The 23,537-nt window shown below is 35.4% G+C and overlaps 1 protein-coding gene across 2 annotated transcripts in view; it reads left to right on the top strand.

Moving 5' to 3' along the window:
• Nucleotides 1-21,979, top strand: part of CCDC122 (coiled-coil domain containing 122) — a 36,573-nt gene extending 14,594 nt beyond the window's left edge. The window contains exons 3-4 of one of the 2 annotated variants that reach the window (XR_003791749.1): nucleotides 10,733-10,954; nucleotides 21,573-21,979. Coding sequence is in view for 1 of the 2 variants with exons in the window: in XM_029210358.1 (XP_029066191.1) it covers nucleotides 10,733-10,882 (150 nt within the window). In the remaining variant the exon portion in view is untranslated. Of the gene's footprint in view, nucleotides 1-10,732; nucleotides 11,664-21,572 lie in introns of those variants that run through there. The other variant, XM_029210358.1, reaches the window with a different exon arrangement.
• Nucleotides 21,980-23,537: the final 1,558 nt, after the last annotated feature.

Raw genomic sequence — 23,537 nt, 5'->3', positions numbered from 1 at the left:
TTTCTTGGGGTTGGCACATGTTGATTGTTATTTCTTACTCACTTTGAGGTCTTCCTGGTTCTTGCTTTGATGAGAGATTTTCTATTGAGATCCGGACATGTTGGGTATTATGTTTTAAGACTCTGGGTCATTGTTGCTTCCAGGTAGTACTGGAAGTTCAGAGTCTCCATGGACACTCATGGAGGGGAGAAGGGCTTCTTGTTACTGCTAGTCAAAAGTGGGAGTTCTGGCTGCCCACTAGGCTTCTGTTGATAAGCCCGTGGCTGGGAAAGGGCAGGAGCACCTCTTTACTGCTCCCGTGTAGATGTGGCCTTGCTACTACTGAGCGGTGGTAAAAGCCCTGACTCTCCACTAGGCCTCCTCTGACATTCTCCCAGTGAGGAGGGGGAAGAATGCCTTGTTACCACTAGATGGGAGTAGAAGTCCAGCCTTCCCAGATGGGCTCCACTCACACCAGAGGATGTGGTTTGTTACTTTCCAGAGGGAATGAAAAGTCCTGGCTCCCCAGTCAGCCTTCTCTGACACCGCCCCAGCAGGAGGATCAGGGCACCTTGTAATAGCCCAGCAAAGGTGAAAGTGTAGGCTTTGCTAGTGTGGGTGGTGGTGGGGCCGTAGTTTTTTCTGTGGTGTTTGACTTGAGTAGTTACTACCTAAAAGTTTTCAGTCTTGCATAGTCTGCCTTTTTCCTGGTCCTTTGGCTAGATATCCAGTCTGGGATATATGAGGCAAAATGAAAACCCAGGGAGCTCATTACCAAGTCGTTCCTAGGATCCTAAGGTCTCCAGCCAGTCTGCCTTCTCTCCACCTTTCAGAAGCTTCTTATGCTAATATTACATACAGTGTCCAGGGATTTTAGTTGTACTTAGCATGAGGAATAGGTATATGAAATGCATCTACTTTATTTTGACAGAAGCAGAAGTGTACATAGGTATTTTTAGTGGTAAAGGGTGATGTAAATGTCTACTAATGATAGATTTAGATGGAATGTCATTGAGCTTGAGACCAGTTTTTAATGTTTTCATCAGTATATTTCTTATCGTGAAATTTAATAAACTCTTTTTTAAGCTTTCATAATAGGGTTACTAAAGATCCTTTTAGGCTTTTTAATTTTAGTTTTATTAACTCTAATGCATTAAAAAGTAGTCCTCAATTCTATCACAATGTTATGGTTGAAAAAATGAAAATCTAAGAAATTAGAGATTATCTGTAATAAACTATAACACTGAAGGACAAATACCACAGCCACAGCATTGTCTTGAGAGCACTGCATTTTTTTCCCAACAACTTCATTTATTGCTTGATGAGAATTTATCATTGACACAAGTAACTTCTTTCTCAAAACAACTAGTTTTTTAAGAGTATAAATTTAAGTACCAGAAGATTTTTATTACTTATTTCTTTTTTGAGTCTTTTTTTTTTTTTTTTTCTATTCCTTCTGGATGTTTTTAGCCATGGTCTTGGTGCAGTTCATGGTCATCTTTTGCCTGGATTATAGCATTCTTTTGTTCTAATGTTTAATTCTTTCAATATTTTGTGCTTTGCATGTTTAATCTTGATATTATGTTGCTTTTTACATTTTTTGATTAAGAAAAACTGAAAATGGTTTTTGAATTTTACATGCTTTTTTTTTTAGTCAAATGAATGTTTTTGGTAATTTTAGGCCATGTCTGAATGAAAGAAGTATTTCCAAATAATTATCCCAAAAAACCTTTTTTCCCTGTCTATTGTCTGTCCTTATATATATATTAGAAGAAAGGAACTAAAGAGAGGAAAATAAAGATAAGTTATGAGTCACTGATGAAGAAAAGTGGGGAAGCAAAATACAAAGCAAACAAACACAAAGCATTAAGCAGGAATCATTTTTAAAAACATGTTATTTGCCAAATCCAAGAGTTTTCAGGGAAGGGAAACTAGAGCAGTTAAGTTTTTAGCAAATGATGAGTGCTGCAAGTAACATTTTGTGATAAACAGGTATTGTGTAAAGCATTTTAAGATTTATTAATGGTTACCCTTGCCTAAATTTTGTTCAATTTGAGCTCCAAATTTAAAGGACAGGGAAAAATTCAGAGTGCTTTTGGAGCTACTAGGGATCAGGAACAAAATACATTTCACTTGTTACAATGCAACATGCAGGTTACACAATTAACTAATCCATTCATTTACTGAGGTCAGCCACAGAAATGATTACACAACTAGAAAGCCGGTCCTACATGAAAAACCCAAAGAAGCAAAGGTAAAAAGGTAAACTAAAGGCAGGGTAAGAATGATTCAGATAGCTAGATGACATGGTAACAAATTATTCTGTCTTACAAAAGGTACAAGAAGAAATGTTCAGTATTATTAAATCTATTGCTGTTTATTGAGTGCCTGGTATTTTTCAAGCACTTTGTGTAGGCTATCCCATTTAAATTCTCACAGTAGCATATTTTACAGAATTTCAGAAAATTTAAATAACTTGTACAAGGTTATATAGCTAGTGATAAGGAACAGAATAGAATATGAGTCCATGTCTTTTGGACTCTACTCCCAATCTTTTTAAAAAATGGTTTTCACTTCTGTGGAAATACATTCTCCTTGGAAAAGATTAAAATTTTAGAGGGAAGGCTAAAGTTCCTTTGACCACTGCCTCCCATTACATTGCTCTCTTATCACACTCACCTCTTCCTAACGGCAACCGCTGTTTGGTGTGTGCACTTGGGTAAGCATGAGTATGTATGTATATATGTATATATACACATGTGCATGTACACACACACATGAACACACATCTGTGCATAGGGGAAGATTATATAAAGTACCATACATATAATTTTGCAACTACTTTACTTAATAACTTAATAAATAAATAGTATTTTTTCATATTAGTACCTATGGACCTACATTATTCTTTTGAACTGCTGCAAAATATCTCACAGTATGACTATACCTTAAATTATATAAAAATGCCACAACTGATAGACATTAAGTTATTTCCAGCGTTTCACTATTAAAAGTAGTGTTGTAGTGAACATAGTACACACACCCTTTGTATCAAGAAGTAGAATTACTGGGTCGTAAGATAAGTTCCCTGATCTTGCTAATATTTAATATGTTCTCTTAATAATTATCACCACAAATAATAATAATAACTTACATTTGAAATCATTTTATACTGTTTTAGGGATTCCTACCCCTCATCATGAGGTTGATTGAGTAAATATTAAATTTGGCCTTATTTGGAGCCCCAAACTTCTGTATTATCTCCCTTCAAATCCTTGGCTTTAACTTGAACTGCAGTTGCATTGGGGGCGGGGGTAAAATTTCAAGGATCACAGTGGGGAAAAACAGCTACAATGCTGAAGAACTGACCTGAGATTTTAGCATCTGCCCACTGCTACTACTGCCACACTTTAGGAGTAAAGACCATACTCAGAACTAACACAAAACTAGACTAAAGACAAGGCCTAGATCTAAGAACAAAACTGAAATGGACACTCTCTAGCAAAAGTATAAAATAAAGTCTCACAAGTTCAAGATGATCCACCAGTAACTTAACTGACTGTTAGAACAAAATTCAAAACTTTTCAGAATAAAATAACATAATCCAGAGTTTATAATATATGTACACTGTTCAGTTAATTAAAAGCATTCTTACACATGTAAACAAATAGAGAAGTATTACCAATAATTAAGAGAATAATCAAGAAAAACAGTTGAATAATTAATCAAGTCACAGTTGACTCAGCAGTTGTTCGGCAGGGATGGAAAATTATGATTAAATATGTTAAATATTCTACAACAGCGGTTCCCAACCTTTTTGGCACCAGGGACCAGTTTCGTGGCAGACAGTTTTTCCACGGACAGGGATGGGGGGAGTAGAGCAATGGTTCAGGCGGTAACGCGAGTGATGAGGAGAGATGGGGAGCTGCAGATGAAGCTTTGCTCACTCGCCTACTGCTCACCTCCTGCTGTGCGGCCTGGTTCCTAACAGGCCGCAGACCAGTACTGGTCCACGGCCCCGGGGTTGGGGACTCCTGTTCTACGTGAAAGATGGATACACGGTAATGGGTAAAGAGAAAGAATATTAATCATATAAAAGAACCAAATGGAAATCTTAGAACTGAAGAAAAAGTTGAAAAAATTTATTGGGTGTAATTGATAGCAGGTTAGACACAACAGAAGCAAGATCTTTCTTAAACTTGAAGACAGATCAGTAGAAGTCATCAAAGCAAGCATACAGAGAAAAAGAAAAATACTGAAGAAAATACATAGAGCCTCAGTGACTTGTGAGACCATGTTAAGCAATGTGACATATGGGTAATTAGAGTTTCAGGAGGTGAGAAGAGAGAGAGAAAAGGGAACAGAAATATTAAGAAATACTGCCAACAATTTTCCAAACTTGACTAAAAGAATAACTCATAGATTCAAGAAATTTACCAAACCCAAAGCAGGATAAATACAGAGAAAACTGTATCTAAGGAAATTATAGTCAAGCTACTGAAAACCAAATACAAAGAAAAAAATCTTAAAAGCAGCCAGAAAAAAAGACACATTAAATATACAAGAACAGTGATGGTTATTGATTTTTTTAATAGACTTTATTGTTTTAGAGCAGTTTTAGGTTCACAGCAAAATTGAGCAGAAGGTACAGAGTGTTCCCTCATACTCCCTGCCCCCTGGCAGCCTCCCAAGCTATCAACAGCTCCCACCAGGGTGGTACATTTGTTACAACTGATAAACCTATGTTGACACATCATTATCACCCAGAGTTCATAGTTTACATTAGGGTTTACTCTTGGTGGTGTACCTTCTATGAATTTTGACAGATGTATAATGACATGTATCCACCATTATAATATCATACAGAAGAGTTTCAGGGGAGTGGTGGTGGTGGGATGAATTGGGAGATTGGGATTGACATATATACACTAATATGTATAAAATAGATAACTAATTTAAAAAAAAGGAGAGTTTCACTGTCCAAAAAATCCTCTGTGCTCTATGTATTCATCCCTCCCTCCCCCAACCTCTGTCAGCCACAGATCTTTTTACTGTCTCCATGGTTTTACCTTTTCCAGAATATCATATGGTTAGAATCATACAGTTTGTGGCCTTTTCAGATTGGCTTCTTCCACTTATTAATATGCATTTAAGGTTCCTTGTAACATTTCATGGCTTGATAGCTCATTTTTTGTTTTATTTATTTATCTTTTTAGTGCTAAATAATATTCTGTTGTCTGGATATACAACAGTTTATTCTTTCACCTACTGAGGGACATCTTGATTGCTTCCAAGTTTTGGCAATTACAAATAAAGCTGCTATAAACATCTGTATTTTTGTGTGGATATAAGTTTTCAACTCCTTTGGGTAAATGCCAAAGGGTGTGATTGTTGGATCATGTGGTAGAGTATGTTTAGTTTTGTAAGAAACCACCAAGCTGTCTTCCAAAGTGGCTGGACCATTTTGCATTCCCACCAGCAATGAATGAGAGAGTTCCTCTTGCTCCACATCCTCACCAGCATTTGGTGTCGTGAGTGTTGCAGATTTTGGTCATTCTAATAGGTGTGTAGTGGTATCTCATTGTTTTAATTCTCATTTCCCTGATGACATTTCATGTGGAGCATGTTTTCATATGCTTATTTGCCATTTGTATATCTTCTCTGGTGTGGTGTCTGTTCAGGTTTCTGGCCTATTTTTTAATCTGGTTATTTGTTTTCTTATTGTTGCATTTTAAGAGTTTGTTGTATATTTTGAATAACTGTTCTTTATCAGATGTGTCTTTTGCAAATATTTTCTCCCAGTCTGTGGCTTGTCTTATTTTCTTGACAGTGTCTTTTACAGAGCAGAAAGTTTAATTTTTATGAGGTCCAGCTTATCAATCATTTCTTTCATGGATTGTGCCTTCAGTGTTGTATGTAAAAAGACATCACCAAACCCAGGGTCATCTAGGCTTTCTCCTGTGTTATCTTCTAGGAGTTCTATAGTTTTGCATTCTATATTTAGGTCTGTGATCCACTCTGAGTGTAGACAGAAAAGAAATAAATAAAAAAGGCAAAATAGACTAATGGAACACAAATATTGAAATGGTAGACTTAAACCCAAACATATCAGTGGTTACATCAAATGTAAATGGACTAAACATTCCAATTAAAAGGTAAAAATGATCAGATTGGATTGAAAAAACAATTTGCGAACATAACTTTTTCACAAGAGATGCACTTTGAATATAAAGACACAGACAGGTTGAAAGATAGAAAAAGATAAGCTATGAAGACATCAGTCTTAAGAAAGCTGGTCATGGCTGTATTAATATGAAGTAGATTTTAAGATATGGACTACCATCAAAGTTGAAGAGGGCCATTCAATTCACCAGAAACAAATAATAATACTAAATGTGTATTTACCTAATCATAAAGCTTCAAAATACATAAGCAAAAACTGACAAAATTAAAAAGAAAAAGATACAAATCTACAATCATATTGGAGAGCTTAACAACTTTTTTGAGTAGTTGATAGAACAATACACAAAATCAGTAAGCAAGCATATAGAAAATTTGAACAACTTATCTACCAACTAAACCTAATTACCATATATAAAATACTCCACCTAATAACTGTTGATTATACTTTATTTTCAAATGCACATGGAACATTCACCAAGATAGACAGTACACTGGATGATAAATTTCAAAGAATTTGGTATTCTTTGATAACAGCAGAATTTAATTAAAAATCAGTAACAATAAGAAAGCTAGAAAATACATAAACATTTTGAAATTGAGTATCACAATTATAAATAATCCATGAGTCAAAGAAGAAATCACAAAAAAGAAGAAATCATGAGAATTATTACAAAATATTTGAAATTGAATGATAATGAAAACACAGCATATAAAAAACCATAGGGTATAGCTAGAGCAGTATTTAGAGGAAAATTTACAGCTTTAAGTGTGCATATTAGAAGAGAAAAAAGGTTTAAAAGCAATTATCTAAGCTTCCATCTTAAGAGACTAGAAAATAAGAATAAATTCAGCCCATAGCAAATAGGAAGAAATGACATAATAAATAGTAGAAATCAGTGAAATAGAAAATGGAAAATCAGAGAAAATCAGCAAAGCCAAAAGTTGAAAAGACTAATAAAATTGATAAACCATAACAATACTGATCAAAAAATGAGGATCGTGGGGACACTACTTTAGGTCCTATAGACTTAAAAGGATGATAAAGGCCTATTACAAAGAACAATAAATTTAACAACTTAGATGAAATGGACAAATCCTTGAAAAGCGCACATACCATCAGTAACACAGGAAGAAATTACTTTTATGTTTAGACCTATGATCCATTTAAAATTAGGCTATATAAATGGTGTAAAGTAGGAATCAATGAAATTGAACTCATAATTAAAACCCTCCCCACAAGGAAAGCTTCAGACTGACATGGCTTCACTGGTAAATTCTATCACACATTTAAGGAAGAAATAATACCCAGCCTATACAAATTTTTTCAGAAAATGGAGGGTGGAACTCTTCCCAGCTTATTTTAGGAGGCCAGCATAACCCTGACACAAAGAATGAACAGGAACATTCCCAGAAAAGTAATTACAGACCAATGTTCCTCAGGAACGTAGATGCAAAATATTTTCAAATTGACATCCGCTGGTATGTATAAAAAGGTTAGTAACTCATGACCAGGCAAAGTTTATCTCAGGAATGCAGAGTTGGTTTAACTTTCAAAACACAAACAATGTAAAGAAGTGAAGGAGCTAGTCATGTAGATCTGAGGAATAGCTTTCCAGGCAAAGGGAAAAATAAGTGCAAAAGTCTTAAGATGAGAATGTACTTGGACTCAGATTCTAGAAGTGAAGTATGTCTAGAGTGAAGGGAATGAAGAGGCCACTCTTTTTGCCACTGTGTTTTCTGAGCACCACCCCTGCTTCATTATTATTCTTATTTCTGCCTTGAGTGTAACAATAGCTAAATAAGAATAGTAACCCCTCCATTTCTTAGAGGCAAAAAAAGCTGTATTCTCTCCAGAACCACTACATCCTTAGCTGTGTAATGGTAGTCAAGTTTGAATATTGACACATACCAAAGGCAGAATTATACCAATAGAGGCTGAACAATTGGCTGGCCTTCAAGAAGGCTCACAGTGTGACCTTCATCTTTACGAAGTCAGTTCTTGGCCAAAACCTCCTTTTAGCCTTGTGGGCTTAGAAAATTAACCTTTTAAATATCCCAGGGTTGCGTAGACATGGAGAAGTGCTAGTAGAGTTCACAAGAACCTGATGTATAAAACTCAAATGCCAGTTTATTAGTTTACAATAATAAACAAAACTCTCAAGGAAATCAGAAAACCTATCAGTCATCAGTGCTTCTTCTCCCTGTAAGGAAACTACACTGGAAGCCAAATTATCATAAAGCTGGTTACTGAGCATAGAAATCAAGTCAGTCATTTGAGTTGGAGTGTTCTTAACCTCTGGCTCTGGACACTCAAGGAGGCAATCTCCGTAACAGTGTTATTCTTATCAGACAGTCACTGGATGGGAACTACCAACACATGCCTCCTTCACTTGCCTATTTTTGTGCTACGTTCTTCACATAATCCCTTCTGACGATATATTCTTTCTTTAGTTTATATTAATACCTCCTGTGATATCTAGCTGAGGCTGGTGATCTAGAGTCCCACTAAGGGGACTTTGCATGTCTCTACTCTGATCCATGGTGTATTAGTTTCACAGCTTCACTGCTGAAGAATAATTTTAGAAGCAGGCTAATATGATTTATGGAGTAACCAAAATTTTGTTCCAGTTTTTTGATTTCTATTAGCATATTCTATGAACATGTATATAAGCATATTCAGTGACTATATTCTCCTTATGAATGTATGCTATTGGATATATCAATGGATGTATTTATTACATATTAATATATGCAGTGATATATATTACATATATACATATAAGTTGATATATATCCCTTTGAATATACTTGATATATTAAAAATCTTCTTTTGAATATAGTTTCCTTATCTAATATGATGTTTCTGTTTACCAATTTATTTATAATTCTTTTAAAGTCATTTTCTGTTTTGCCAATATATCAGGAGGCCTAGTTCACCAATTTGAATGAACTGACTTTGAAGAATTAACAAAACTGAAAACTTAAAAGGATGTTTAAAGTTTATAGCAATTTATGTGAAGTGTTACTTGACAAGTTTTCACTTTGTTTTTATACCAGTATTTTGGAATGCTTACAGTGTTTCTGTCCTAGTTCCCCTGATGCTCTGCAGAACTGTGTTTCCATATAATTGGTTTCTTTTGTATTCCTGTATGTTTTATTTTATGCATTTAAAAAACATTCTAAGAAGAAGTCCATAGTCCTCATATACTATCAAAATGAGCCATGGCATAATAAAGGTGAAGAATCTCCAAGTTAAGGGAGAAGCTGGGAAAGAGAGAGGCGAAACTGTACTGAGGGTCCCAGTAAAAAGGGTCCCAGTAAAAAGGAAAGCTGAGTTACAGAGAGAAGGGGAGACAGGTCGGGGACAGAGTCTTAAGGCCCCAGAAACCCAGAGTCTTGTCTCCCTACAGCCATCTTAAGCTATAAACTTATTTTGGCAAATTGGTTATTTTGATGAATTGGTGTTTTGACAAATTGATTCTTCTTTGTATTGACCTAGAATCACCTTCCTGACTGACTAGAGCTCTCTCTTAAATAGACATGAGAATGAAGAAGTAACTTTCCCAGCCCCGCTAATCAGTTCATTTTAAAGTGGGTGTTTCACTACAACACCACTGTCACACTCACTGGGAGTACCACTTCACACCCACTGAGATGGCTATGATTGTGATCAAAAAGACAGGTAATATCAAATACTTTCAGTGTGTGAAGAATTGGAACCCTCCCACCTGCTGGTGAGAATGTAAACTCGTGCAGCCAGAGTAGAAAACGGCATGGCAGTCCAGCAAAAAATTAAAAATAGAATTACTGTATGATCCAGCAATTCTACTTCTGGGTATATACCTAAAAGAATTGAAAGCAGAGTCTCAAAGATATATTTATATCCATATTCATAGCAGTGTTGGTCACAATAGCCAAAAATAGGAACAACCCAAGTGTCCATCAATGGATGAATGGATAAACAAACTGTGGTGTATACACACAATGAAATATTATTCAGCCTTAACCCATGCACTTTCCACTGGGCCTCACTGCCCTCCGCTGTAGCCTTGTCTGTCTCAGCATAAATACTGATCTACTTAATGGCAGGGAAATGGCCTACATGATCTCCTGGATCTTTTAGATCAATAGGTCTATGTTTCAGTGAACCACTAGATACAGGAAATGAAACCATTACTCTTAACCAGAACCTGCTTTGATAAGTAGAAGGCCCTCCATCGCAGCTGCTTCCCTTGTGTTCAAATCCCAAACACCATCACTTGCTAGCTGTGAAACCTTGAGTGCATTACTTAAACTCTTTGATCTTCAGTTTATACAAAAGTGGGGATAATAATATTTACATCATAAGGTGTTATGAGAATTTAATTACATGTAAAAAGCTCTCATCACAGTATCTAGCATGTAATGTGTTGAATACTTATAATTACTGTTTATTTTTATTATCATTATTATTTACAGTGAGTAATTTTTAATCAAGTGCTTTCCTCTTTAGAGTAGTCAAAATATCCTTTATGGCTGTTTACTAGTTTTCCTTCTCAAGGCCCATTGACATGTGCTCTTCTTTTAATAGGTACAACGTAAGAGATATGGTGCAATTCTTAAGCGTTTGCACTGTCAGGTGAACAAGCTTCAGTCAGATAGAAGACGATGGCAATGGAACATTCAACAGCTGCAAAAAACTGCAGCTGAACTGAGAAAATGCATTGGAACGAAAGATTAACATGGCCAAGGGTAATGTAGTATAGGGTAATGCTGAGCACAGACTATGCCACAAAAATTATGGGATAGAAAGGTGAGAATATCCTTTGGGTCTTAACAAATGACATCCACTATCAGAGGGCTCTCTTAATGACAGATATGTTTTCTTTTCTTTGAATCAGTCATCTGTTTGCTGAAATGCCTTCCAACCCGATAATTGATAGCAATAGAGAGACAATAGGAAGGCTCACAGAAGAATAGTGAAAGACTCTGTATGAATATTTTGAGTGTATAAGATATATTGTACTCATGAATGCCTGTTTATAAACATGTTGCCTTCACTAGCACATGAAGCAAAAATTTAGAAGAAAAGAAGCATTTGAATTTACAGTGGTTTAAATTGTTAAGATATTTTAAATGGTTGTCTGTTTCAAACTACCTGATTTTCACCCCTGGCTTCAAAGCAGTCCATAAATGTTGACATTTATAATAAGGTTGTTATGTGTTCAAGGCTTCAGATATTTACCTAGTTTTTCTCTTTTATCCAGAAGGTAACAATCATTTTTCTTTGCTGTTGGATAACATATTTTTAGAGTGTTGCAATGTATACAATTTTTTGTTCACTTTTCTGTCTGTATGTTCTTTCTTACTCTTCTATAGCTAAATTGAATTTATAACATCATGTAAGGCAAACATACCAGCTCTTAATGTTAACCAATGTAGGCTAACATTTTTTTTCTCATTGAAAGTCATATACTATGTCCACAGCAACAAACTTGTGCCTTTTAGAATAAAAGCGCTCCTTCTTGTGGCTCCATTGCGTTAAATTTTTAGAAGCAGAAACAAAACATCAATTATTGAAGATATGGTTTTTAAATATTCACTTTTAGGATTTAATGAGTTCAAAGCAATAACATCAAAGAGGTATCTTAGGTCCATTTTCTCCTCACCTTTCTATGTGCATAAGATTCAGTAAGAGTATAGCTGACATAAAACCTGATAATCTTGTTTGCCTAATATTAGTAGTCCTATTAGGAATTTGCATGACTTATTATGGCTAACGCTTCAAGTGGCTTATGCTGTAACACAATCAGCGTTGGCCCATGACTCAGAACTAGGTTATTTTCTTTCTTTCTTCTAATTTTTAGGATTAGGGTTAGAGTTAGTAGATCACAGACGTAAATGCAAAATGCAAAATTATAAAACTGCTAGAAGATAACATAGGAGAAAGCCTAGCTAACCATCAGTATGCTGATGTCTTTCTTAGATACAACACTGAAGGCACAACCCATGAAAGAAATAATTGATAAGCTAGACTTCATTAAAATTAAAAATGTCTGCTCTGTAATAGATAATGTCAAGAGAATGATAAGACAAGCTATAGACTGAAAGAAAATATTTGCAAAAGGCAAACCTGATAAAGAACTGTTATTCAAAATATAAAATAAACTCTTAAAACTCAACAATAAAAAAACAAATAACCGGATTAAAAAAATGGGCCAAAGGCCTAATAGACACCTCACCAAAGAAGATACACAGATGGCAAATAAGCATATGAAAATATGCTCCACATGATATGTCATCAAGGAAATGAGAATTAAAACAATGAGATACCACTACACACCTGTTAGAATGGCCAAAATCTGTAACACTGACAATACCAAATGCTGATGAGAATGTGGAGCAACAGAAACCCCAAACAGAAATGCAAAATGGTACAACCATTGAGGAAGAAGTTCATCTCAGTCTAAGTTTAGAGGGAAATTTGACAAAACCTTCATTTGCGGGACCTGATGATGGTGGTCTCACTGGTGATACCAAGAAACTGAGTTCCTTGTATTAAGTGCACTTCATGTATTTCTAATAAGACGACTTTCCAGAAAGTGACATTTGTTATGTTCTGGCTTTTAAAAGGTGAAATATAAATAAATTTCATAATTTATCCAAGAAAACAGAAATGCAAAATGGTACAACCATTTTAGAAGATAGTTTGGTAGTTTCTTACAAAACTAAACATACCCTTAACATATGGTCCTGCAGTCACACTCCTTGGTATTTATCCAAAGGAGTAGAAAACTGATGTCCACACAAAAACACAGGTGATTATAGCAGCTTTTTTCATATTTGTCAAAACTTGGAAGCAACCAAGATGACCTTTGGTAGGTGAATGGATAAATACACTGTGGTATATCCAGACAATGGAATATTATTTAGTGCTTAGAAAAGAAATGTTTTTAAGCTATGAAAAGATACGAGGAAACTTCAATGTATATTTCTAAGTGAGAGAAGCCAATCTGAAAAAGTTACATAAGTCTAACTATATGACATTCTGGAAAAAGAAAAACTATGGAAGCAGTAAAAATATCAGTGGTTGCCAGGGTTGCTGAGGGTGGGGGGTTGGAGGAGAGATGAATAGGTGGAGCACAGGGGATGTTTTTAGGGCAGTGAAAATATTTTGTATGATGCTGTAATGATAGATCTATGTCATTATACATTTGTCCAAATGCATAGAATGTACAGTACCAAGGGTGAATCCTAAGGTAAACTGTGGACTTTGGGTGATTATGATGTGTCAGTGTAGGTTCATCCTTGGTTTAAAAAGATGTACCATTATGGTGAGTAACGTTAATGAATGGGAAGGCTGTGCATGTGTCGGACCAGGGAGTATATGGGAAACCTCTGTGACTTTCTCTCAATTTTGTTATAAACCTACAACTGCTTTAAAAATTTGTTATTTTTTAAACATCTTTATTGGAGTATAATTGCTTTACAACGTCGTGTTAGTTTCTGCTATATAACAAAATGAACCAGCTATACGTATACATATATCCCCATATCCCCTCCCTCTTGCGTCTCCCTCCCGCCCTCCCTATCCCACCCCTCTACGTGGTCACAAAGCACCTGATCTCCCTGTGCTATGTGGCTGCTTCCCTCCGGCTATCTATTTTACATTTGGTAGTGTATATATGTCAATGCTACTCTCTCACTTCGTCCCAGCTTACCCTTCCCCCTCCCCGTGTCCTCAAGTCCATTCTCTACAACTGCGTCTTTATTCCTGTCCTGCCCCTAGGTTCATCAGAACCTTTTTTTTTTTTTTTTAGATTCCGTATATATGTGTTAGCATATGGTATTTGTTTTTCTCTTTCTGACTTACTTCACTCTTTATGACATCAGTACATGAAAGTCAGTATTAGTAAAACATTTGGGCTAAGGAAAGTGAAATTCTGCTTATAAAAATTGCTTTGGAACCTTGTAAAGTTCACATAGGTGATTACAATTAACACTCGAAGTTCCTGTATCATCTTGCATTGAACATGGAATCCCTTGTTCATCCATACAAATCATTAAGGCCTATATCAATACTGTGGAAATTTAGGACTATTTTTTGGTGGGGAGAGTCAGTAGACTAAGAAGAACTTACGGTTTTTCAACTAAAAACTATTTGATTTACTAGTTGCTCATATTTTCAATATTTTATTTTTCATTAACTAAGATAATGATTAGTAAAGCTAATGATCAGTAGCTAAAAGTTGTGTGCCTGTCATAAATAACCTATGCTATATTTGTTTACTTGAATTTATAATGTATTTCTAAGGGAAGGGTTTGGTTTTTGGTTTTTGTTCTTTTACTTTCCTGATAAATTTGGCAGTATAAGTAGTGGGTCTTCTATATCACATAAGCTACCATATAGCACTTTCTCCTGAATGTTACTGAACTATGACCAAAACCAGGAAAAATAAATTGAAACAGATACTAATAACAGAATAGATTTATTCAATACATATCTAAGAATGGGATGCTCCAAATTGCTTTTTCTCTTCTGTAATGTTCTATCTCAATGATGGCTATGAGGTCTACATTTTTAGAAAAATTAAAATAGCATATGATTTAGTAATGACAGAGTTGCTGTTTACGTAACCCAGTAAAGACAGAGATGAAATAATGAAACTTCAATCTTTTAATTAATGAGATGATGTATTCCAAAAGCAAAACCAGAGTTCATGTGATAAATAGTTTTAAAAGGCTTCTTACTCAGAAAGCTCTCTGGCATAACAATCATGTCAGAATTAGAATAAAACCCTTAAATTACAGATATTTGCCAGTGTTGCTCAGCCACACAGCACAAGGTAATTTAGAGGCAATGATAACACACTGCCAGTCTAAGATAGACCGTCAAATTTCTTCTTTGTCCAAAACGTTTAAGTCAAGACATATCGTCCACCTTATCTATTATGTATTACTTATTACTCCCCATGACATTATTTTACATAGAATAGAAATTTGTTATCCCCGTGCTTGTATTGGAGAAGCTTCCTCAAGGTGCTTTCAAGACTATTTCTCCTTGATTCCATAGTGCTTCTTTATGTATGTGATATGGGAAAAATATAACAATCCTGCAAAAATGAGTTGTTTTGTCTTCAATGACTAGTGTTAACTAATTCATGCCCAGTTAGCCAGCCAGATGTCAGCACATATACTTGGCTGAAAATATTACACAGTTTTCTCCTCATCCACCTTTCCCACAGAGACTGTGTACAGCCATTGTCAAGTGTCTGTCATTCCTTAGAGGGAGACTGTTTTGAGGACACCTCCGTCCCTTGGATGTAATATTGACTTGGCTGGGAAGTTAGATAATGTTGATATTATTTTAATTTGTGGTTCATACAAATTTGTATAAAGCACTCAATTCTCAGAAGAGTCCATTCTTTTTCTAATCTTTCACTAATTTAGATTATTCATCTTCTAAGCCTTTCAATCTCAATTAATCTGTCAATGTAATTTACTCAGGCACAGTTTCCTAATAATTAGTCTAATTCTCTCATTTTTCTTCCATTTCTTTCCAGCAAAAAATACCACTTCCTCTTCAGAGCTTTCCTTTTCTCAGTCTCTGCAGAGCCCCAGTTGTATCATCTTCAGACTCCAATTCGCATTTTTGGTGTAACTCCAAAGTTTAATTCACTTGCCTAAATTTAGATCCCGAACATTGAAAACAATCTCTTCATTTATAACTATCTTATGCAAGAGACTCCATCTTTATTTTGAGCTGCATCCCAGAGATAAACTTTCTCAGAAACACTGACACAGTCAGTGCTCTGCCCAGACCCTCTCAGATCTCTTTTTTATCCTTTTTGAGCACCCCTCTCCCAGGTGAGCTATGCTTTTACCTCCACTAGCTCTCACCAACACTGTCTGTGGGAATCCTGCTACCCTCAAAAGGACTTTACCTGCTATTACAGCCTTGCTTGGCTTTTTTTTTCTTTCCAGTCTTGCTTCCCTCACCAATTTCTCCTGGGAGGACTTCACTAATAAATCACTTGCTCGGAGTCTGCTTCTGGGAATCCCAAACCAACTCACCTTGCAAAAATAATTACACATTGAAATCTCTGTTTTCAAGATATGACTCACTCTACTCCGGTTCCTCATTCCAGATCAATTCTGCTTCCAGCAGCAGCAGCAACAGGAAAAAAAAAAAAAAAAAGCAAGAAACTTAGCACCTTTGAAATCTAATTACTATCCCATTTAGTGTAATTATGATATTTTTATTTGCTTTAAGTTAAAAACGCAAGCCAAAAGACACAAACTTTATTCCATTTATTTAGTACAACAGTACAAGTACACTATGAGCCTTCAAGTATAATAAGTCAGTCACTATTTTGTATTAAACTTTTTTTCATATTACTATTCTTAGGAACTACCATGTTGCTACATACTATAAATTTATTAAATAAATCTTGATTTTGAATTTAACAATTTTTTAATTTAAAATTTTTTCAACTGTGCTGAGGTCCTGTGATTTTTAGACAGGCTTATTAAAAGACTCACGCAACCAGAAAAAAAGGGTGATATTTAAGGAAAACATTTTGGTTGCTCTCATTCCAACTAAATGACAAAGACAGGGACAGGAAAAAATCATGTGTGCACATCCCCAGATCCTATGGCCTCGTATAATCATCCTGGTTCTTTTAAACCATCCTTTCCTATCTTTTCCATTTTTTTAAATTAGCAATTCTCCCTTTTAATCATTCATTATTCCACCTACAACTCAAAACCCTAGAATAACAGTCTGTTGCAGATCAAGAGTAATTAACTCAGAATATTACAAAGAAATGTGGATCTAGAAGACAGAACATTGTAAAAAATCAAAATCATAGCATCTGTCATCATGGTTTCAGAAAATTTACAGTCACTTTAAAAGTATTGCTAAGGGTATTTCATAATATCTTTGTGATTTTTTACATTAACAGCATCGAAAAATATAAAATTGGTAACAGTTATAAAAAAATTATTAGTGTTGTGAAAATGGTTTTAACCTAGGCTAAATTTATTAAGACTTCTTGCTCTTGGCCTCCAAACACTTGTAAACATTAGTGTTGCTAGTCCTCAAAACTTCAAGCTGATATATACATAAGTTAAAATTCTGCAAAATGTCCTACACTTATGGAAGTAGGGCCCAGCAATAGGAACAAAATTTGAATATCCACTTTCATTTTGTAACAATCTAAAAAAGAAGCTGACTGGTATGCGTTAAAGCCCAACACAGTGAGCTGACGATGGCAAAGAAATAAATTTCACGTTCTACCTTCTTTGTTAGGTAATTGCAAAAATAAATATGTCATGGTTCTTTCCATTCAGGAGATTAATTTAGTTGGCAAGAGAGACATGTATATAATAGGTTCAAATACAACATAAAACATCCTGTAATAGAAGCGTAAACGAAACCCTGTGGAAACACAAAATAAGGTGCAGTTAATTCCAGACAAGGGTGGAAGAGTTTAAAAGAAGAGGTGACATTTGAGGTGGGCTGCAAAGCAATTATTTTCTCATGATTGTTTTCACTCATCAGACTCTGAAAGTTTCTATTTTATTCCCTTTTGCATTGCCATCAGCAAGCAGATACCTAGCGTACATAATAGGCGCTCTGGTGTATGTTGAATGAGTTAGTGAATAAGATAACCATTGCTCTTCTTGTCAATATTTCCCAACATCCCTGTCGTCAGTCTCTCCTACCTCTAATCTTATTATTAATACTATTTCTTGAGCTATCTTCTTTGAGTAAAAACTGAGCATGGGGCTTCCCTGGTGGCGCAGTGGTTGAGAGTCCGCCTGCCGATGCAGGGGACGCGGGTTCGTGCCCCGGTCCGGGAAGATCCCACATGCCGTGGAGCAGCTGGGCCCGTGAGCCATGGCCACTGAGCCTGCGCGTCCGGAGCCTGTGCTCCGCAACGGGAGAGGCCACAACAGTGAGAGGCCCGCATACCGCAAAAAAAAAACAAACAAACAAACAAAAAAACTGAGCATGAAATGCCTCTTCTGGGAAAAAAAGAAAAAAGAAAAACTTTCCAAAGACACAAAATCCATTTCAGGACTAAACAGTAAACACTGCCTTTTTTTTCCATTTTTTTTCTGTTCGATTTAACAATAAACCCTTTCCACCAGCCAAAACAAAATTCTAGGTCTTCTGTAGGCATGTATTTTCACAAATTTGCTTCAAGTTCTCTCTCCTACATTCAGGAATCAACAATAACACAGCCTCAGAACCAAGTTCAACAGTTACAGCTACTATAAAGCTGAACTACATTTAAAATGCCTCAGTTTCTCTGCAATGCTGTAGTTTAGAAGTACTAAGAAATATATACCATGATTTCTGAATCAAAATAAATATTGGCGTACAATTTAGAGAACTTATGTAGAGTTCCTTGTTTAAAATAGGTTAAAATAACTTTAAGCTTTTATATATTGGGCTTAATTATGGATAGTCTGGCATGGGATCATTTGATTGACATAGGATGATACCAAATAACAGACAATTCATTTATTATTTAAAAAAGAACATGAAAATTACTTCCAAAATTTACCTTTATGATTTTAAACCAAAATATGTGAATATTTATAAAGACCAAAACTTTAAATGCTTTTCTAGAAAATGAAATGAAACTTTTATGTAACTCTAATGAAAGTAAACATGTTTAACAAGCCACAAGCAATATGTTCTTGTGTTCTTCAATTATAAACAGTTTGAACCATGCTTTTAAAAGAGTTTTATATATTGAAAAATTATGTAAAATGTTCCATCTTTTAAAGAAGAAAGCTGTGAAAGCTTCATGAAAATACAAGTAAACAGGGAGGACTGTATGGAAATAGAAAGAAAATCTTTATTAAAAATGGAAACTATAACATTCCTCTGAATAGAATATTGTAATATTCTATTGAATATTGTATATTCATAAATGTAATGACTATTCAGGATAATTTGGGGCAATTTCACTTTGTTTTTATTGTTTCTATATGGTTTATGCGTAACTGTGGAGTTTAACTATAATTCTAATATAATTTTTCCCAATGACACACTTTATATCTTTCCTTATTACATCTGTAGCAAAATCATTTTCAGGAAACCAACTTCCTATGTCTATTATTATATTATTCTTTACACCACTAAAAATGCCCTCCCTTTTAATCATTTTCAAATATTCTTTACTTTCTTCCCCTAGAATGGCAATATTCCATTAGCTGATGGCACAGGGGTTTTAAGTGCTTTTCAGAGTTTTGGCAGAGTTTAAGCATTAACCATGCTTATTAGGCCTTGGAGAGTGTTAATTTTCAGGTAGAAAGGGAGTTTTGAGCTTTTGTTAGGATGTTTCCCAAATGCTTTAATTTCAGATATAGTTTAGTATAATTATGGCTGCTTTAACCAGGGCCATGTGAGAAAAAGCACTGAGTAGCTGATAAATAAATGACCATTGTAACACAGTTTAACATCCCATATACCAAAGGGAAAACATGTATTCTGTGATATTAACTATTGTAATTGCTAATGCATCACAATTTAGGCAAATAAGTTCAAAGTATACCAAGTTCTTGAAATAGTAAGCATTCTTTGAATCTGAATAAAAATTGCAGCACTATTTAATATGGTGGGCCCTGGAGTGGAGTGAATAAAAAAATGAAAAGCCATCTATTTTACGTTTGGTAGTGTATATATGTCCATGCCACTCTCTCACTTTGTCACAGCTTACCCTTCCCCCTCCCCATATCCTCAAGTCCATTCTCTAGTAGGTCTAGTGGGAAGCAGCTGAATAGCACAGGGAGATCAGCTTGGTGCTGTGTGACCACCTAGAGGGGTGGGATAGAGAGGGTGGGAGGGAGGGAGATGCAAGAGGGAAGAGATATGGGAACATACGTATATCTATAACTGATTCACTTTGTTATAAAGCAGAAACTAACACACCATTGTAAAGCAATTATACTCCAATAAAGATGTTAAAAAAAAAGAAAAGCCAAATATACCTTATTAAAAATAATTAGAAAAAAGAGTTTATTAATATGCATATTACTTAGAGTATAAATTTGTTGAATGAATTAAGAGGAAAAGTAGATTGTGAAACATTAGGAACAGTATATTTTAATTATATATATTTTTAAAGTGACTATGAACTCTGTTTCAAAGCGCCGGAAATACACAGCCCATGTCCAGCCCAAGAACTGTTTTCTCTGAGCTAAATATTCCCAGTTTATAACAACTCACGTGACTTTAGTTCATATCCCTCCACATCCTAGTCACATCCCTCTGGATGTGTTCTGCCTTGGTATTGTCCTATGAAAGATGCAGAACAGAAAACAACACTTAAGGTATTAGTCTGATCAACCACCTGTAGAAGAGTCTTATTTCATTCCATACTTGGGACTCAGTTTTCTGTTAATGCAACCTAAGTTTACAAAGGCTTTTATGGTAGCCATATCATGTTGATCACTCATGTTGAACTCACTCCCCAAACCTGAGAGATTATGTTAGCATACTAGCGATGTACAAGCATTCCAATTTCTCAACATCTTCGCCAACACTTATTTTATTTTTATAATAACCATCCTTATGGATATAAAGTGATACCTCACTTTGGTTTTGAGCCCATGTTTCCTTAGTGATGTAGAGAATTATTTCATGTGCTTATTGGCCATTTGTATATCTTCTTTGGAGAAATGTCTACTCAAGTCCTTTGTCCATTTTTAAATTCGGTTGTTTTTATTTTTGTTGTTGTTGAGCTGTAGAAGTTCTTGATGTATTATATCAAATTAATCCTTTATCAAATATTTTATTTACAAATATTTTCCCCACTCCATAGATTTCCTCTTCATTCTGTTGATTGCGTCCTTTGATGTGCAGAAAATTTTAATTTTGATGAAATCCAGTTTATTTATTTTTTCTTTTTGACTGTGCTTTTGGTATCATATCCAAAAAATTCCTGCCAAGTCCAATGTCATGAAAATTTTCTTCTATGTTTTTTTCTAAGAGTTTTATTGTTTGGGTTCTTACATTTAGGTCTTTAATCCATTTTGTGTTAATTTTGTGTATGACAAAAGGTAAGAGTCCAACTTCATTCCTTTCCATGTGGACATCCAGTTTTCTAGCACTATTTGTTGAAAAGACTGTCCTCTCCCCATTGGATGGTCTTGGCACCCGTGTCAAAAATCATTTGACCATATATGGGGTGGTTTATTTTGGGGCTCTGTATTCTATTTTATTGGTCAATACATCTATCTTGATGCCAGAATAATCTTTTGTTTGTGATACAAGTAGCACATATTTATTCCAGTTTGTCATTTGTCTTTTTACTTTGTTTATAGTACTTCTTTTGCCATGCAAAGTTGCTTTATTTTTATGTAGTTAAATTTATCAGTGTTTTTCTTTATTGCTTCTGTATTTTGTTTCACAGGAAAGTTTTCCCTGTACCTAACTCGTAAAGGAACATGCCCATGTTTTCTTCTAGTACATGAATGACACTATAAGGTTTTCAGAGAAAAAGAGAGAGTAGACCCCTCTTTAGCAAATACATGATAATAAACTAAATTGAGAAACGACTACACAAAGACCACTGGCCAAGTTAGAATGTGATCCTCTGTGTAATAGTAATGATGACAATCATGATGATAACGATGACAATGCTGACTATCTAATGACTTCATTTTCTGTACAATACACCATAGGAGGTCTTTGCATACAGTAAGTGTAGGGAAAGAAGAAAAGCACAGTTAAGAGCTTTAACTTTAGAGTTATATAAACTTGAGTTCTAATACCTGTTTCACTAGATTCATTCCAAACTATCACTCATTGGTGGTGTGATTTGGGGCAAGTTTCTTACATTCATTAAGTCTCCATTTTAAAATCTGTAGAATGGGAATAATATGATTTACTTCATGGAGTTGTAGATTAAATAAGATAATGCAGATAAAGTCCTTAGTGATTAGAATTAAATATTGCATACATATTAACTACTATTAATACAATTAGTATTGATTAGTTCACAGAATTCTCAATTTATCATTGAAATTACTGAAGCAGTTGAAAGTTAAAGTCATATAACTAGTATGTGTCAGAATTTGGACTCAAACCTAACCTCTGATCTCCTATTCCTCTACTACATCAGTAGGAAGTCATTTTAACATGAATGTTGATTTTACAAAAACCTAGAGTAGAGGGACCTGGTTGTTAAGAGAACTCTCTTCTGATTGGAAACAATGGTAATCGTATAAGAAACAATGTACAAAACTGTAGTGTATGACCTCATGATCTTTGCCTCTTTTTCCACAGTCAAATGGGAAGTGATCGGAATTTTAGAGCTGAGAAGTGAGAGAAGATTAAGACCGGGAAGGTGTCACTGGATTGAGTAGTTAAGATCTTATGGTTGATTTTTGAGCCAGAAACCAGTGTGTAAGGTTAAGGAGTGAGTGTATTCCGGCAGCAGCAGGGTTGGCACAGTGGCTAAGACTAGATAGGCTTTCTGGTGCAGGAGTTAGGAGAAGCCCTAGCCAGGAGGCAGAGGATGGATAGTGTAGAACATTTATTCCCCATGGCTCATATTTCCATAAAGGGAAGAGAATGTCCAATCTACTCTCAAGGAATGGAAAATTATGGTAGGAATGTTTTCAGCTAATCTCCGAACTTCCACTTGTCCCAATAGATGAGTGACTTAACCTTTTGTTGATTTGGAAGAAGGCTTAGCCCCCAACTCTTCTTCTTGTAAGCCAGACTGCAAATCAAGTGCAGAGAGGGCACATTCTGGGCTGCTGTTATAGGAGAAAGTTCAATTTAATAAAACTATTCAGCCAAACATGTAAAGAAACATTTACCAATCAGCTTCATCAATAGTAAAGTTAATGTTCCAATATCTATCTGTCCAAACGCGAAGGGAGAAAAAAGGAGTGCGATGGGGGTTAGCGGTAGGCAGAAAATGTAGCTGGTAGGTGGTTAGCTTCAGTAAGTTCTAGTAGCAGTGACATAGGCAGAATCTAGTTCCAGGTGGGAGCACTTGCTACAGAGATTCAAAACTGAATCTAAGGGGTGATAGTTGCTTCCTTGTGAGCAGTTTTGTCCTAGAATCTAAGCACAAGCTTACCCCTTAGGCCTGGAATTTGTGGCCTTCAGTATGAGGACTGGTGGGATGCAGTACATCCAAACAAAAAAGTGGGTAAATTGAGATAACATATATTGACTGCACTTTTGAGAAGTGAGATAGTAAATGAAAGGCTAGAAATGCAAGATAACTTGTAGGGTAGCTAGAAGGGTTAAGAGAAGGATTTCCTAGGGCCTGGGAAATCTGACCATGCTTGCAGGGCTCATGAAAAAGGCAGCATTGAAGATACAAGAGAGTGGGAGCTATTTGTGGAGTGTATCCTGGAAG

This window comes from Monodon monoceros, unplaced genomic scaffold, assembly GCF_005190385.1.
Source record: "Monodon monoceros isolate NGI ecotype Baffin Bay Population unplaced genomic scaffold, NGI_Narwhal_1 Super_Scaffold_8, whole genome shotgun sequence".
NCBI lineage: Eukaryota > Metazoa > Chordata > Mammalia > Artiodactyla > Monodontidae > Monodon > Monodon monoceros.
The sequence above is the reverse complement of the archived record's forward strand: the minus strand, read 5'-3'. Positions and strand labels throughout refer to the sequence as shown.